Source organism: Platalea leucorodia, assembly GCF_965183815.1.
Source record: "Platalea leucorodia genome assembly, chromosome: 4".
Classification (NCBI taxonomy): Eukaryota; Metazoa; Chordata; class Aves; order Pelecaniformes; family Threskiornithidae; genus Platalea; species Platalea leucorodia.
Window position 1 is genome coordinate 4,634,936 of NC_138826.1, and position 15,439 is coordinate 4,650,374.

General features: G+C 51.6%; 1 protein-coding gene across 4 annotated transcripts in view; it reads left to right on the forward strand.

Annotated features, from left to right (window-relative positions):
• FAM53B (family with sequence similarity 53 member B) overlaps window positions 1–15,439 on the forward strand; it is a 68,515-nt gene that overhangs the window by 33,628 nt on the left and 19,448 nt on the right. For all 4 annotated transcript variants that reach the window (XR_014228126.1, XR_014228127.1, XM_082311288.1 and 1 more), the window contains exons 3-4: window positions 1,171–1,222; window positions 9,523–10,259. Coding sequence is in view for 2 of the 4 variants with exons in the window: in XM_082311288.1 (XP_082167414.1) it covers window positions 1,171–1,222; window positions 9,523–10,259 (789 nt within the window). In the remaining 2 variants the exon portion in view is untranslated. The remainder of the gene's footprint in view (window positions 1–1,170; window positions 1,223–9,522; window positions 10,260–15,439) is intronic.

Sequence of the window (15,439 nt, forward strand, 5' to 3'; positions counted from 1 at the left end):
ACAGATAGAAATAGCCTGTCTTCACCTAGAAAAGCAGCACATGCTCCCAAGGAGGTGACCTGCCCTTATTTACCTTCTCCACATCTGCAGACATTGTTATTTTCTGCCCCCACGTCCCTCTATATTCAATATTAACAATATTCTGTATATGAAGTGGGATCTTTGTGTTGGATTGCTCTGTACAGGCAGGTGTCAGCATTTGGTGTATTATTATTATCGTTATGTGAGCAGGCAATGTGTAAAACATGGATCAGGAGAACAGAGGTGAATCTGGTGGCCTAATGCCAGATAAAAGGCAGCTATGACAGCGCAGATGAACGGGGAGGTCATGCTGGTGCTTCCCCCAGATGATGTAAAGCCACGGTCAGATGGGATGGTGTTGCCAGGAAAGATACTTCAGAAGCAGAATATGGATATTTTGGGGGATAATCAAAGAACAATTAGTGTGAAAGTATGTTTCTGCAGACATAGCTGAAATGGCATGTAGCTGCAGATGACATTGATTTATTGTATATAAAACTGTCCATGCCCATTTTTAGAAGTCTGATGATGTCTCTTACGCTGTCAAGAGGAAAATTCTTGGGAAAAAAGAGTATAAAAGGCATCCAGGATTCTTTTGTACCCATATAGTGGTGTTTTCCCCTATTTTTAGTGCAAATCAGCACAATCCGAATGCAGATTCCCCAGAAGTGCTGGGGTGAGGGTGCCTTGCCTTAGAAACACACTGTGTTTTAAAAAAAACTAAATAGCCGCTTTGTACCTAGAGGGGAGCCCTTAATGGGCTTGGATGGGGTTCAGATACCGCTGCTGCTGCTTTCTTGCCCAATCCAGAACTACCGCTGAATTGCAGCACCCAGTTTAGTTTCTCCAGTGTTTTGAGTCCCGGAGCTGGGAACCTCGCTGCAGCTGTTCCCGTGGGTAAGGACTAGGTGCAGGAGCCATGATTTGCAGGCTCAGGCCTCAACACCGACTCTCTGCAGCATTTAATTAAATTTGATTTCACTGAGAGAAGGTGACTCTGTCTGTCCCCGGGTCATGGGACCGTCGTGGGCGCCCAAGGCTCTTCTCCCCGCCGGGTGCCGTGCGGCTTTGCCGAGGCTGGAGGCAGGGTGGTTTCTGGTGCCCCGGTTGAGTCTGCGAGAAGTGAATAGTTTTTCTGGTTGTTTGCAGCACACTCCAAAGATGAGTCAAGGACCTACCCTCTTCTCTTGTGGCGTGATGGGTAAGTAACAGAAATTTCTGTCCGTATTTACTCCACCTCTGCTCCCGCTTCCTTATAGCGATGGGCGGGAAGATGTCCTGACTGGGTGGATCTCTCCAAAAAATGCTCCCCTGCAGACCCCGGGGGGCATCCACCCACTTGCCCCATGTAGTGGGGATGGAGGGGCACCCACCCCACCACCCACTAATGGTGGCCATCACGCCCGTGCCACCCTCCTTCCCAGAGGTGGTTGGCCTGCCCCGTTGCCCTTGCTGGGTGAATTGCCTGTCTCCTTCCCCCTCCTCAGTGCTTTGATATGTCTGCTTATTTTTAGAGTAACTTGTACAGTTGAGATCATAAGCATTCTGGGTCCTGAGATTGTGTTTGAGTATTCAGCCCACGACCGTGGCTCTTGACTGTTTGCACGATGCAAGTAATAAATATCAGTATTATCACTGAAATGTTCTACCACTTGGCTCAAAGTGTTTGGTCAGGCCTCAAACAATAAGGAAAATGTCTTATTTTTGCCTTTGACAATAACCATGGAATAGGATGTTTAATACCTTTCATGTCAGAACTTGCTATCAGTTTTTATGCTGAACAGCCACCAAAATTGGTGGGGGATTCGTACCTTGGCCGGTGATCCTGAAAAACTGATAGTGCTGGAGGATGTGCTGTTATATTGTGCTCTTTGGGTTTTGTAGGGGGGAGCCAGTCACTAGGCGAAGTCTCAAAACCCAATTGAAGTTGTAGGTCAAGTTTGAGCCAAGCTACTCGCTGCGAAAGCCAACGCTTTACAGACAAAGAGGCTGTCCCTTTTCTTCGTGGACACAATTCTCATTAGCCTTAATGGGAGCCGAGCACATGCATTGACAGGAGATATTTCCCAAGCTCTCTGATGACTCCGGTCATTGGGTGGGTAGGGAAAGATGGAAAGCATTTGGATTTTTTCAGATGAAAGTCACAAACTTCAATGTCAAGAAAGGGTAGAGACAGCCCGTTCCCTTTCTCCTGCCTGTCAGATATGAGTGAGGAACAAAGAAACCCAGTCAGATGGTTTTGTCTTGCGCTGTGGCACTGGCAGGCTCTTCAACAGATATGAGGAGTCTACGCCTAATTGAAAAGCAGCTTGTCTTTAAGAGCTTTTACAAAGCCTTCGGCATCTTCGTAGTGCTGTGCTGGTCTTCCTTGGCTGCCAAATTGTCCTCTTTCAGAGGGAACAAAATATCACCCCTTTGACCACAGCTTGTAATTTAATGGTCTTCATCATGCCCAGTCAAGAGGACCCAGTCTCTCCAGCATACAAGGGCATTGCTTGGCTTGGGTTTAATTTTAGGCATCTTTCCCAAGTGTTCTTCTTGGTGTCTCCAAACACGGACCATGATCACAGACTAATCCAGTGTCAGAACTTGCTTGACTTTTTAAATAAGTCCCATGGTTATAATGGCACCGAATGCAAAACTGGGGGACTGTTTCAGGTCAAAGGGCCGAGTCCCTGTTGGTGGAAAACACTGAGATAAATAAACACGGTGAAGTTTGGACTGGTAGTGCAGCCAATAGGAGGCAAAGACTCATAGTCCTGTGTATGATATTGGGGGGGTGGAGGGAAGTTGGCTGAATTTTCTGGGTTTTTAGCCAGAATAAGCTGAGGGTCTTAGCACAGGGTCTTCCCGGTTGCCTTTGGGGGTGAGGGCAGCTTTGGGCAGGAAGGCAGCTCGTGCCTGGTCCTGGTGGCCATGGGACAGCAGAGCAGAGGGAAGCCCAGCCTTGGCCAGGCTGCCAGGGAGAGCATCATCCAAACCCTGGAGCTTCCCACAGGCATCGGCTCAGGAGCGGTTATCTCCAGGAAGGAGAAGGAAGAAGTTGGGTCAAAGCCCCAAGGGGTGTGCAATGCACCATGACCAAGAAACCCAGCTGGCCCAAGATGGCAAGGCTGGGGTCCTGCTTGCCCATGGCATAATGTGGGGAAAAAGAGTAAACTGAAGCCCATGCATCTTAGATGTACATACCTTATTAAGTACTAAACACTGGAAGAATCTGAAAATTGATGATAGATTGTAATATAACTCAATATATGAGTAAACATTATTAAAGACTTGATATGTCAGATGATGCAATGTTAGATCCACTGCTCAAGGTGACCCAAATAATCTTTTGATTTTTAGATTTATAGGAACTACTCCTGCCAGCGTGATGGTAATATTACTAAAAAGATTGTTTTTATCTTTATATAGCCCTTTGTGGCGAGGAAGATTAAAGGTGAAATGCCTAAAACTATAAATTCAACAATTGCTTTTTTCCTTTCTCCTTGATGGGTCCTTGAAACACCTGGGATGTTAAGAATTGTCATGTTGTTGAATAGGGTATTTTTCTCCTTTTTTCCCTTTTTCCCCCCTCCAGTCTCCATCACATGCCCCCACTGAAAATATCGGTGACTATGCTAGAGAAAGACATCAGCATATTATAAAGTTGGGGCATTACTTTTGACTTCCTATATTGAATTTTTTCTGTCTTTGGGCGGATGGCAGAACAAAATTTACAATGTTTTAACAAGGCATTGGCAGCATTGCCTAACCTTTCCCTAGCAGGTATATAAACATCACTCAACGTCTAAATCAGTAGCACCAGAGGCTGCAGTAGCCCAGCCTTCTAAGAGAAACTCGGCGGGCGCATGCCGACAACCATGGCCTCCTGTCTTCTGTGTAAGCAAGAAATTATCTTTGAGGCAAACTGCAGGCAGGGTTTTATTGAGGCTGTGACAAGGTGCTTGGAGTGCCATCGCCCTGGCCGCAGGATCAGAGTCCTGGCGCGGCGGGTGTTGCATGCACAGCCCTGCTTGTAAAAGGAAGGGGAGGATGGGTTTGAGCTCATCAGGGACGGATCCTGCATACATCTTCTGTGAAATACTCTTTTAAAAGTAACCGTCATTTGGTTTTCCCCTTGGAAAGCACCCCCAGAATTTGTCCTTGTAGCGCGCTGCAGCAGAGAGGGGTGATGGACAAAGCGCACAGGTCAGCTCGTCCGGCCTTCGGCACGCTCCTCCACCGGCACGGTTTGGCAACGCCAGCGGTCTGGGAGGCGAGCGTGCCAGGGGAGTTGCAGCCTTGGGTCTCGCCATTGCACACCTCTTACCTGGAGATTACTTCTCACACCGTGTGGGTGATGGAGGAAAGCCAAGAAGCCAGAAGAAAGTCCAGCTGGGAGGTCATGCTCCTCGATCGCATCCCGAAAGCGCCCACCCGTCGCTCTGCCTCCCCATGCAGGGCTTGCACACCTCCTGTTTCTGAACTGGGATTTCCTGCGATTTCAGGGTTTTTTTGGAAAGCCATCAGTGTAGAAGAGCATCTTGGTGCATGTTCAAGCACAATCAATCCACAACGAGAAAAAGCCACGCAGGGAAAGCCAACGAGGCATAGCTGGAACGGGGAGACCTCGCCAGAGGATCGCGTTGAAGAGCAGGACGTGTTTTGCCATCGAGGTGGGGAATTTCCTTCCCTTGTGCAGGCTGTTGGCACGAGGAGCCTGCAGCCCACTGGTGTCTTTATTCTCCGGCAGTAGATTTGGGTGCTGTTGTTTTCGTTTCCCATTGAAGCACAGCTCCATGCGTTGTATTTTAATCTTATTTCTGCAGTGGGAAGGCTCTATGGCACTGCCATCGGCTAATTACAACCATTAAATTTGTTCCACGTTTAGAAATCATCTCTCAAACATAAACAGGGGCAGTGGAAAATGCAGGCTGCCTTTTCCTCTGTGCACGGAGACCGGGAGACCAAAATTCGACTTGAACAATATAGGAAAAAAAGGAACTGGATGCACATCCGTGTGAAGAGAAATGTTTGGGTTAGGATCCAAACAGAATTTATCTGCCAAAAAGGAGAAGAAAAATTGATTGAAACCCGTAATTGCTTTACAAGTTGCTGTAATAAATTATGTATTAATGTAAATTATTTCACAGGAAAAGAACGTAGAGGAAACTTGAGCAGAAGGATCATGCATTATGTATAAAAAGGAACTGTAAAAATATTATAGCAGCACATTTGTGTCGCTGTAGTTAAAAGTTGTGTCAGCGTTTTGGTTTTACACCCTTCTCTGTCGTTATAAACGTGGTCATTAAAATTTACTCTGTGTCACCAGAGGAGCACGGCAGTCATTTAAAAAGCCTGCGACCATCCCGAAGTTGCAAGGTGCCTGGCGTGTCCGTGCACTGCTCCTGCAAAAACAGGAGCTCAGTGTTTGGGAACCTGGCTGTGATGCTCTGAGGATGGATCCCGTTCTCCGCAGGGCTGTGCAAAACCCTCGGGATGTTTGGAAGACAACACCTCTCTCCTTGATTTTGGGATGTGACTTCAGCTCGCGAATGCCTTGCACCCCAGACCATGGGGCTCATTTGATGCCGTGAAGGTCGCATGGGAGAAGAGATGGACGTTGTAAGGGTTCATGTTCACCCTTAAAAGTGAAGGTCTTAGTTTTGCCTGAAAGGAAATTTAGGAATAGATAGCAGTGCTGATGGTGTTTGAGCATGCTATCGATGGTCCCAGGGTGGGTTAAGCCCTGCTCTCACGCAGGCGGCTTCTGGCTTGTCTCTGAAAATAGAAGAGGGGGAAAATAAACCAGGTGAGGACTGCCCGGCAGCCAGAGCCCAGGACGTGCCGGGGCTTGCCGGGGCTTGTTGCCACTTGCCCAGCCCAGCGAGTCCTGCCAGCGAGGCACTCGCCTTGCGCAGAGAGCAGATGCTGCGGCTTGCAGCGACGGCCGCTCTTCACCCACACCCCGAGTGCTCCAGCAGTTTGACACCCAACATCTCCCTCCCAGAGCATCCCTGGCAGGGCTGCTCCCCATCACCCCGGGGTCAATGGCTCTGCCACCAAACTGTCCCGGAGGCTGGGAAAGGCGATGGGAAGGCGTGCAGGCTGGGGGGCAACACGGCAGCCGGAGCTCAGATCACTCTCTCTGGGGCTGAATCAGAGCTAACTGTCTCAGCCTTGCTTTGGAAGGCAGAAATAGTTTGGGTTGGGGTCTCCCTGAGGCTGAGCAGCCTGGGAGCTTGCAGCTGTAACCTGAATTTAATGCTGCTTCACGCCAGTCTGAATTCCTTGCTGCTTCATGCATGGTTTGCCAGAGGGCTCAGGCTCCTGCTGCTGCAGCCAGCGAGGGCAAGACGAGAAATTCAGTCCTCCTCAGGCTGCCGATAACACCTCTCTGTGTCTTGGGAGCTGGAAAGCTATTTCACAACCGAAGAGATGCCAGAAAATCCACTTTGTGTTGCCTCACCCTGGAAATGCAGATTTGCAGATCAAAACGTCTCGAAAGAAATTTGCTGGACTTGCTCATTAAGCGACTTGAAGTGTTTATTTTTGCGGTTTTAAGTTAAAATCCAAAAGTAAGATGCTATTTCATCCAAGGACACGAACAGCCAAGAAGGACCTGTTTAACCAGGGAAGAGACCCTCGTGCCACCCTTACATCATGCTCTGGTGGTTCTCCTGTCGTTTTTCCAATAGGCAAAGGGGAGTTTTCCAGCGAAGCAGCTCACTTATGAACCGAGGGGTTCTCATGGTGGGTTTTATCCTGGAACAAATTACTGCCTCAGGGTAAACTGAGTTGAGGTTTGTAATGTAAGAAAATTAATACATGCTTAAGTGCAGCAGTATTAATGGCTCCACTGCAATTATCGTTATCAGCATGCTCAGGATGTGAAACTTAGTTTTAAAAAATTGAGCAGAAAACCAGCCGCTTTTCCTCAATAAGGCTTTCCTGAGTCCTTTAATTAGACCCTCAGCCCTTCAACTACCCCATTTTCCATTTGTTTCGGGGCAAATAGTTTTCTCTTTGCACTGAAAAACCATTTTCTGGGTTATCTGGTAGTTTAGGGACCGGTCAGTGGTGCCTGGGGGCTTGGAGGGCCCAGGCAGTGCCAGGGTCTCCTCCCTGCCCTGCCAAAAAAACAGCTCCCACGGTGCAAGGGGAAAAGCAAATAACCCCAAGCTGGTGCTGGGGATAACGGTGCAATTACCGGTCTCTTTGCAAGGTTGGGAAGATTTATAGCTGTTTGTGCCGAAGCAAGGGTGAAAGAGGAAGGTGTCCCGTATCCTCCTCACCAAGGCCTTTTGTACAGCGTGACGTCTCCGGCCAGAGGATCGTGGCAGCTTGCCACGAAAAATCAGCTTCTATTTCTGTTTCTTTTGTCTGCTGACCTGACCCAAGAAATCTCTCTGCTGGCAGCATAATACAGGGGGAAAATAATAAAGATCTAAACATAGATGTAGTTGTTTAGCGCAGGTTTCTCGCTTTTCCTTGTGTTTATTAAAATGAAGACAGTGTCAGTTAAAATGCCGTGCGGTTATTGAGTGCGGAGCCAGGCTGTTTGTGGCTGTTTACGGCAGCAGCTGGATGCAGGGAGAAATGGGAAAACTGGCCAAGAGTGGTGTGAGGGGCCCCAAATCTGATCTCCCGACTTGAAACCGAGCCCTGGTCGGAAGCGTTCTGCACCGTTGCATCTTCCCTATCAGGCTGGTACCTACAGCTGCGGGCTGGGTACAGCTTTTAATTCATCCTTCAGTTGCCTGAGTGGAAAAACCCCAAAACCCCTGAAAAATATTGCACGATTTAGATACGATCATGTGAAACTTTGCAGCGACGGTTAGCTAGCACCGTTTGCCTCTGTTTGCAGCAGCCGACGACAAAAACAGTCACCAGAGAAGGTCTGTTGGGTGATTACTTTTTTCCATTGCAGCAGCCGATGGGGTTGTCCTACCATGGTTTTCCTGTTGAGCGTCAACGGCGTATCTGCAGAGAGCCCCGTTCGTCTGCGCTGGGGAGCCAGGCCTTGATGATCCTTTGCTTTCTTCTTTTATTGTCAGCGGGACCGTGTGCGGGAATGAGATCCTCACCCTTAATCCTCTCTTCCGACACGGTCATCAGTGGGATTGCTGAATACAGCTGTAGCCAGGTTTGCAGTCTTCCTACGTGGAGCTGCCCCTAGCCGTATATGTTTCAGCCCGCAAACTTTGGAGGTGCAGGTTTCTTGGAGCAAAACCCATCTGATAAAAGGAATATCTTTATGCCGACCCCGAAACCACAAAACAGGTCACCACCATCTTTTGCTGTGCTGTGTTGGAAGACTGTTAATGCAAGCCAAATTTGCAGGAGGAACAAATTCCTGTGGCAATAAGATGAATGAAAGAGAGAGGGAGAAAATGTTAAAAAAGTGTCCTTTAAAAAAAAGTGAACCTATTAAGCGATTTGTTCTGTTAAATAAATGCTTCAGCGTTCTGTTTGTTACAGAAATGCAAACAATTGGCTGTGCTAGGTGCAACTGGGATTTTCAAGGCAACCCCAAAGAGATGCTAAGCCCAGGTTGCCGCAGAAGAGTAGGAGGGTGTGGGAACCCGGTTTCTGTAGCACCTTCCCGCTCCGTGTGGGTAACCAGGCAGGGGGACACCTGGGCCAGAGCACCCAGATTTGGGGGATGGAGGTGAGGTGGGTGATGAGCCTCACAGCAGGCACCTAAGAACAGCATCCCGCAAAGAACTGCTGGAGGTTTATCGTGCATCTGTTATAGCATCAGCCATCTTAGAGCTTATTATGTGCCCTGACTTCTGTTAGCCACAGTATCTTTGGGTCGGTGTGGGAGAGATGCTCCAAGCCTCAGTGGGGATAAGCTGGTTTCACTGGAGCAATGCTGTTTCAGCAGCGGCTGAGAGCAGGACAGCCTGATGGGTGTCGGGGTGGCTTTTGGTTTCCCGTAGGCTCTGATGACCTTGTGGGGATTTCTGTGCTACGACAGGCAGCTCGATGCCCGGGAGCACTCCCCTTTCTGTTAGGACCATCCCAACTGCTCTCTCATCTCCTTTCTGGTGTTTTGTCCCCCGAGGTCCATCTCACCCGAGCAGTGCTACAGCTTTGTGCTCTTCACTTCCAGTTTTTGTGAACCTCTCAGGCAATTATTGATTGCGGAGCCCAGGACAAACTGCACGCGTCTGAGACATGATTTAGCTCAGAGATAAGGCAACGGCCGTACCATTTTATATTGCTGAATTTCCCTTAGCTAGTGCAATCTGGATATTCAAAGGCATGTTTTTATCTTCTTCTAGTAGTTTTGCTCCTGCTGCGATTATCACTTTGTCTTTCTCTCCATCTACACCGCAGCAACCGCTCTGCTGGCAGTTCAGAAAACCATATTCCAAGAGTTAATTAATTTGTACTGGAAAACGTCCCATATGCTACTCTTTTTGTTTATGGACGTAGAAAGCGAATCGCAGAATTAATTAACACTAATGCCTGTGCCTGTGTGTTGTTTTTTTTTTCTTCTTTCTGAACCAGAAAATGACAGATGGAGAGATCTCAGCAGGAAATGTCCACTTCAGCTCGAGCAGCCGGGCGCCAGCATCTGGGACTGCTTGTCGGACAAGGGCGAGGAGGGCTCGCGCTGGCCGAGGGAGGCGGCCAGCACCTGCTCCGTCACCAACCTGATCAAAGACCTCAGCCTCAGCGACCCCCACGGCAACCCCTCAGCCCCCCCCAGCAAGCGCCAGTGCCGCTCGCTCTCATTTTCCGATGAAATGTCAAGCTGCGGGACCTCGTGGAGACCCTTAGGCTCGAAGGTTTGGACCCCAGTCGAGAAACGGCGGTGTTACAGCGGGGGGAGCGTGCAACGCTACTCCAACGGCTTTGCCACCATGCAGAGGAGCTCGAGCTTCAGCCTGCCCGCACGGTCCAACCCGCTCTCCTGCGAGCATCCCGCCCTCAGCAGCCGGCTGGGATGCCAGCTCGGCACGGGGCCGAGGAAATCGGTCACCAGCAGGCACGGAGGAGAGCGGGTGGACATGCAGAGGTCCCTCTCCTACTCGCACGACCACTTCTCCTCCTCAGAGTACTGCCCGCCCTCGGCAAGCAGCACGCCTGCCTCCACGCCGGAGCTGGGGCGACGGGCCGGTGGGCTCTCCCGAAGCCGCTCACAGCCCTGTGTCCTGAATGACAAAAAGGTCGGGATCAAGCGACGGAGACCGGAGGAGGTTCAGGAGCAACGGCCCTCGCTGGACCTCGCCAAGATGACGCAGGTAAGAGGCGGCGGTGCCGTCCCTGCGAGGGCCCTGCAGACGGGGCTCAGCAGTGAGGTGATGCTGTTCTCTGCTTTGCTGAAAATCCTTTAGCATCCTCCTGCGGTGGGCCTGCGGTGTGCAGAGTAACACGGGTGTTACAGCGAAGGGCAAAACCCCTTCCCCTCCAAATGGATTTCTGTAATAAATCCCTGCATTTCCGTTCTGCGTGGATTTTTGCACGCCAAGTCCACCATGTTGTTGTTTCCTTCTGGCACGTGTTTCAAGCGGGAATAAGTTAAACCCCACGTTTTTGAGTTCGGGAGAGAGGAGCCCTTAGCCTGCCATGAGGAGGTGAAGGCAGCACCCCGAGGTTCCTAGCCCTGGCTCCTTTAGGAGCCGAATACATACTGCTACGGGCTTTACTTGCTCTCAGCCTCTGTAATTTTCCACTCTGGAGATGTTATCACGTTTCATTTTCAGTTGCAAACACAGAGCGCAACCTCCCTCTTCAATCTGCTGCGCAAAGCCAGATAACAGATCTGAAGTGCAAATCGGGGAGGATTTTGCTCCCGGGTCCTCTCCCTGCAAGACCAAGTGACCGGGCTTTAGCGAAAGCCAGAATGAGAGGCTGCATCGAAGGACAGCACAAGCAGCGTTTCCATTTCGCACTCATAAAATTTCTTTTTCTTCGGTTTTATGATTCAACATTTCCCACATCAATAATTTATAGTCGTAAAGTCAATGGCACCACCCAGCTCTGTGTGGGATGGAGATAGCGGGGGGTCTGGAGACCCCAGGACTCCTGCTGCGGGAGCAGGGGGTTTGCCCTGGCCGCCTCCCAGGGTGGGCTGTCACCTTCTGCCGGCCAGAAAACTTCCCCCGTGGTTTTGGTTCGATGCCATCGTCTGCTGTGCAGTGCTGCTGCGCTTCATCCCAGAGGGAGACGTGTCAGGAGCATCTGCCGTGATTTTCTTTGTACAGCCGCGGCTGGCAAAGCCCGCCCAGTGCTAGGCATCCCCTTGTTTGCAGGGAAACTGCTGGCAGCAATTCGTCGGGTGGGATGGAGAAACAGCCGTGGGTTTCTCCCCTTGCCCTTCCCCAGCGGGGCGACATCCGACGCTGTACGTGCGTTTTCCCCCCTTACAAGAACACGATATTTGATGGCGTTTCATGCTTGGCAGCGCAGAGGGTGTTTGAAGGAGTGCAGTGGTGTTGGAGGAAGAGATTATCTTCTCCTCCTCCAGAGGAGCTTAGAGGATAAAAAAGGGTGAGGGAATCACATATCTGGGTGATAGCGGGGGAAAAACACGAGGGTTGCTCTCATCTTTTGATAAACCACATCAGCAATGTTTAATACGCTAAGCTTATTTTTTTAGCTAATAAGCTGGATGAGCAGTAAAAACAACTTACGCGTCTTATCATATTTTAGTAGCCACGGGTTGGAATAGCACAATTACCCCCTCCTAATTCTCGCTGTACAAGCAGCCACTCGTTGCTTCACCTGCCTGTGCAGTGCAGGATGTCCCCCAAGCCCGTGCGGGAGTTTCCCAGCAAACCAAAGCCTGCAAAAGACCCAAATTGCCTCAAAACCGGTGGCGGGGAGGGCGAGGCTGCCCCTTCGCTGCCTGCCTTCCCGCCCCTGCCTGGAGCCCGCAGGCGCGGAGCCCCCCAAGCTGCCGCCGCAGGGAGGGGACAAAGGTGACTGTCCCCAAATGGGCATCAGACCCGCGGGGAGCAATGCGAAACGATGGCCGCGTCCCCCCAGCTTGCTCAGAAAGCGGCTTTGCCACTTGTTCCCAGGCGGCTTCTCGCCTTAAAACCAGCACGGTAAAACTGCCTTTGCCACCGTATGCTGACAACTGCAGCTTTCCTTGAGTCTCCGTTAATAACCCGCCGGTGTGGGAGGAGGTCCGCGGCTGTGGAAATGGGCTGTCCAGGCTGAAAGCCCACGGTGCAGAGCGGCCGGGGAAAGACGGGGAAGGATGCGGCCCCGAGTGCAGGTGCCGGGGCTGGGAAATGGGCTGCTCCTCTTTCTGCGTGCCCAGCAGCGGCTGGGGAAATCTTCCTCATCCACATTTCCTCCGACGGCATTTTCTGGGGCTGTATTTGGACATGCAAAGCATAACTTGCATTTATACTTTGCGTGGGGGTTTGCATACACACGCAGGCATGTGTGCAAAGGTTGGTGAGGAGCCGTGCAAAGGCTCATGTTGGCGTGTCACTGGGTTTTGTTGCATCGGGGCAATTTGGCATGCAGACGTTAGTAGCACGTGTGGGTGCGCAGGTAGCAGAATCCAATGCAGTATTTGTGGACGCGAAGCTGGTTGGGCACGTGCCAGCGAGCACCTTGGTTCGTTGCCCGCTGGGGCGTCTGCTTGCCATGACCAGTGGTTTGATCTTGCAAGGCTGAACGTGCCCATCGTATCCCTCTGGACAAGCTGCTCGGAACCTCAGGAGGAGACAGAGGTGATCATCAAGAGATTTCGGGATGAGACCAAGACGTTGACTGAGTTGCAAAGCCTCGGTATGATGCACGTGTGCCCCAGCTGCATCTGCAGGAGTGCTCACGGCTGAACAAAGGGAAGAGATCAAAGGGATGGGACTATTTTTATTCGCTTGGCTATTCTGGGAGCCTGCGTGATGGTTACCGTCTCCGAGCGGTGCTTGCACCATGGTAAGATGAGCATTTTGGAAGCTCTGGGAGGGCAGAGCAGAAGTCATTTGCTCTTCTTTGCTCATCGCTTTGTGCTGGGCCAGCTCACAGGGGCACCAAAGGAGAGCACAGAGGAGCGGGGAGCGATCTTCCCATGGCTGCAGCCGTGGCAGGCTCCGAGGCTTTCATCCCTCATTAAAAGAATTAATGAATTTATCTTTGCAAATGCCAATGAAGCCTTTTTTTTCCTTTTTCCCAAAGGTTCCTTGCGATTTTCTGCCCTTTAATTGCCAGCCTTTGCAAACGAAAGGCACGGAGGCAGTGTGGCAGGTAGGGCAGACCCCTAAACAGATCCCGCTGGCGGGGATGCAGCCCCGGTGCAGCACCGAGGCGATGGGGCATCACGTCCAGCTGATTTTGCTGCCAGTGCTCTGCTCTGCAGACTTTGGGGAATAAAAGGCTTGCACTGGGGCCTGGAAAGCCTCTTTTTATAGCTGTTCTTCCAGCCTTGTGAGCCCATGGATGCTCCTTCCCGGCTCCCTTGGTGCCCATCGGGGTTTTAGCACTGGCTGTAGCTCATTTCGAGCCCTTCCAGGTCCCTGCCGAGGTCTGCGTGAGGCTTCACAGGCACAGCATGCCCATGCACTGGGCTCGGTCCCTTCTCTGAGGAACTGAACCGCAGGCTGGGATCGCATCCTGCACCTCTTGACCCACCTCTCTGGGTCGGCCTTGCACAGAGGTCCTTGCACAGAGTCTAAACAAGAGCAACCCCGACAGCCAAGTCCCCACGTTGGCTCCTGCACTGGATGGCTCTCCATCCCACGTCTCCACAGTGGTGGGACCCTGTAGGGGACTGGGGTGCCCCCAACACGGGCGGAGGATGCAGCTAAAGGATCTAACAAATCTCAGCATCTTGCTGTTGGACTTGTGTGTCAGACTTCTGTATGAGGGTGTCATGGTTTAACCCCAGCCAGCAACTAAGCCCCACGCAGCTGCTCGCTCCCTCCCCCCCGGTGGGATGGGGGTGAGAATCGGAAGGGTAAAAGTGAGAAAACTCGTGGGCTGAGATAAAGACAGTTTAATAGGTAAAGCAAAAGCCGTGCACGCAAACAAAGCAAAACAAGGAATTCATTTGCTACGTCCCATGGGCAGGCAGGTGTTCAGCCATCTCCAGGAGAGCAGGGCTCCATCACGTGTAACGGTGACTTGGGAAGACAAACGCCATCACTCCGAACGTCCCCCCCTTCCTTCTTCTTCCCCCAGCTTTATTTGCCGAGCATGACGTCATACAGTATGGGACATCCCTTTGGTCATCTGGGGTCAGCTGTCCCGGCCGTGTCCCCTCCCAGCTCCTTGTACCCCCCAGCCTGCTCGCTGCTGGGGTGGGGGGAGAGGCAGAAAAGGCCTTGACTCTGTGCAAGCACTGCTCAGCAATAGTGAAAGCATCCCTGTGTTATCAACACTGTTTCCAGCACAAATCCAAAACGTAGCCCCATACTAGCTACTGTGGAGAAAATTAACTCTATCCCAGCCAAAACCAGTATGTGGGGGCTAATACATGGATAAAGAAGGACCGATGCAAACCCGCCTAAGACCCAGGTTCAGGAGGATGAAGGCGCAGCGAGGCCCAGCAGGTTGCCCTCCTTGAGCATCCTCGGGGAGCACAGAAGGCTTGGATCCTGCCTGGAAACCACCCTGGAGCACTGGGAGCTGGGCCAGCGGCTCCCACAGGCCGTGCACTCAGAAGGGGGTCTTGCGTTCTGTCCCCGCAAGGGCTAGACTCCCCTCTCAGCAGCCTCGGGGTGTCATCTCTTCCCCAAATCCCTAACCATTTGCAAGCCATTCTTAAATCCTGCTTACCAGGTTAAGCCAAAGTGAGATTCACGATTTTCAGCCGTCAGTGGAAACGTGGAAGAGAAGCAGTAAATGGAAACAGGCTGAGCAGTGGGGATGGCACGAACAAATGCTTATGGTTACGAAATAGCCAGGATGCTAAAAGCAGCAGTGTGTCACCGGAGCAGATGTGTTTGGTAATCGAATTTCAGGCGAAGGGCTGCGGGCTGTGTGGCGGTAGCTCTTCGGCAGACCCTCCTCTCCACGCAGCACTCCTGGTGCTGCCTGGGGTCTCTGCAGGAGGTCACCGCCTCCGGGAAGGGTGCCTGCAGGTGCTTTTTGTGCTGATGTGGAAGGTTCATGCGATGGATAGGGAAGGAGGAGAGGGTCCAGGCTCTGGTTTCCACCTTGCAGTAGGAAAGGTTCTGATGGGTGGTGCAGAGCCGCAGCGGTGCAGTCCTCGACTCCCTCCCCAGCCTTGCATCCCGGCCCCATGCGGGACAGGGGACATGAGGAGGAGGCAGCGGGACCTTGAGGCTTGAAGCAGAGCTTGCAGCTGGGCTGGATCAGTGTTTTCTGGCATCTCTGTCCTTCAGCTGCTCCGTCGAGGCTCCGGTGAGGCTCTTGGAGGACACGGACGGACACCTTCACCCAGAGATGTGAGACACACACGTGCGTTTCCCTTGCAGTAGATGTGCCTGAAATTGCTGGC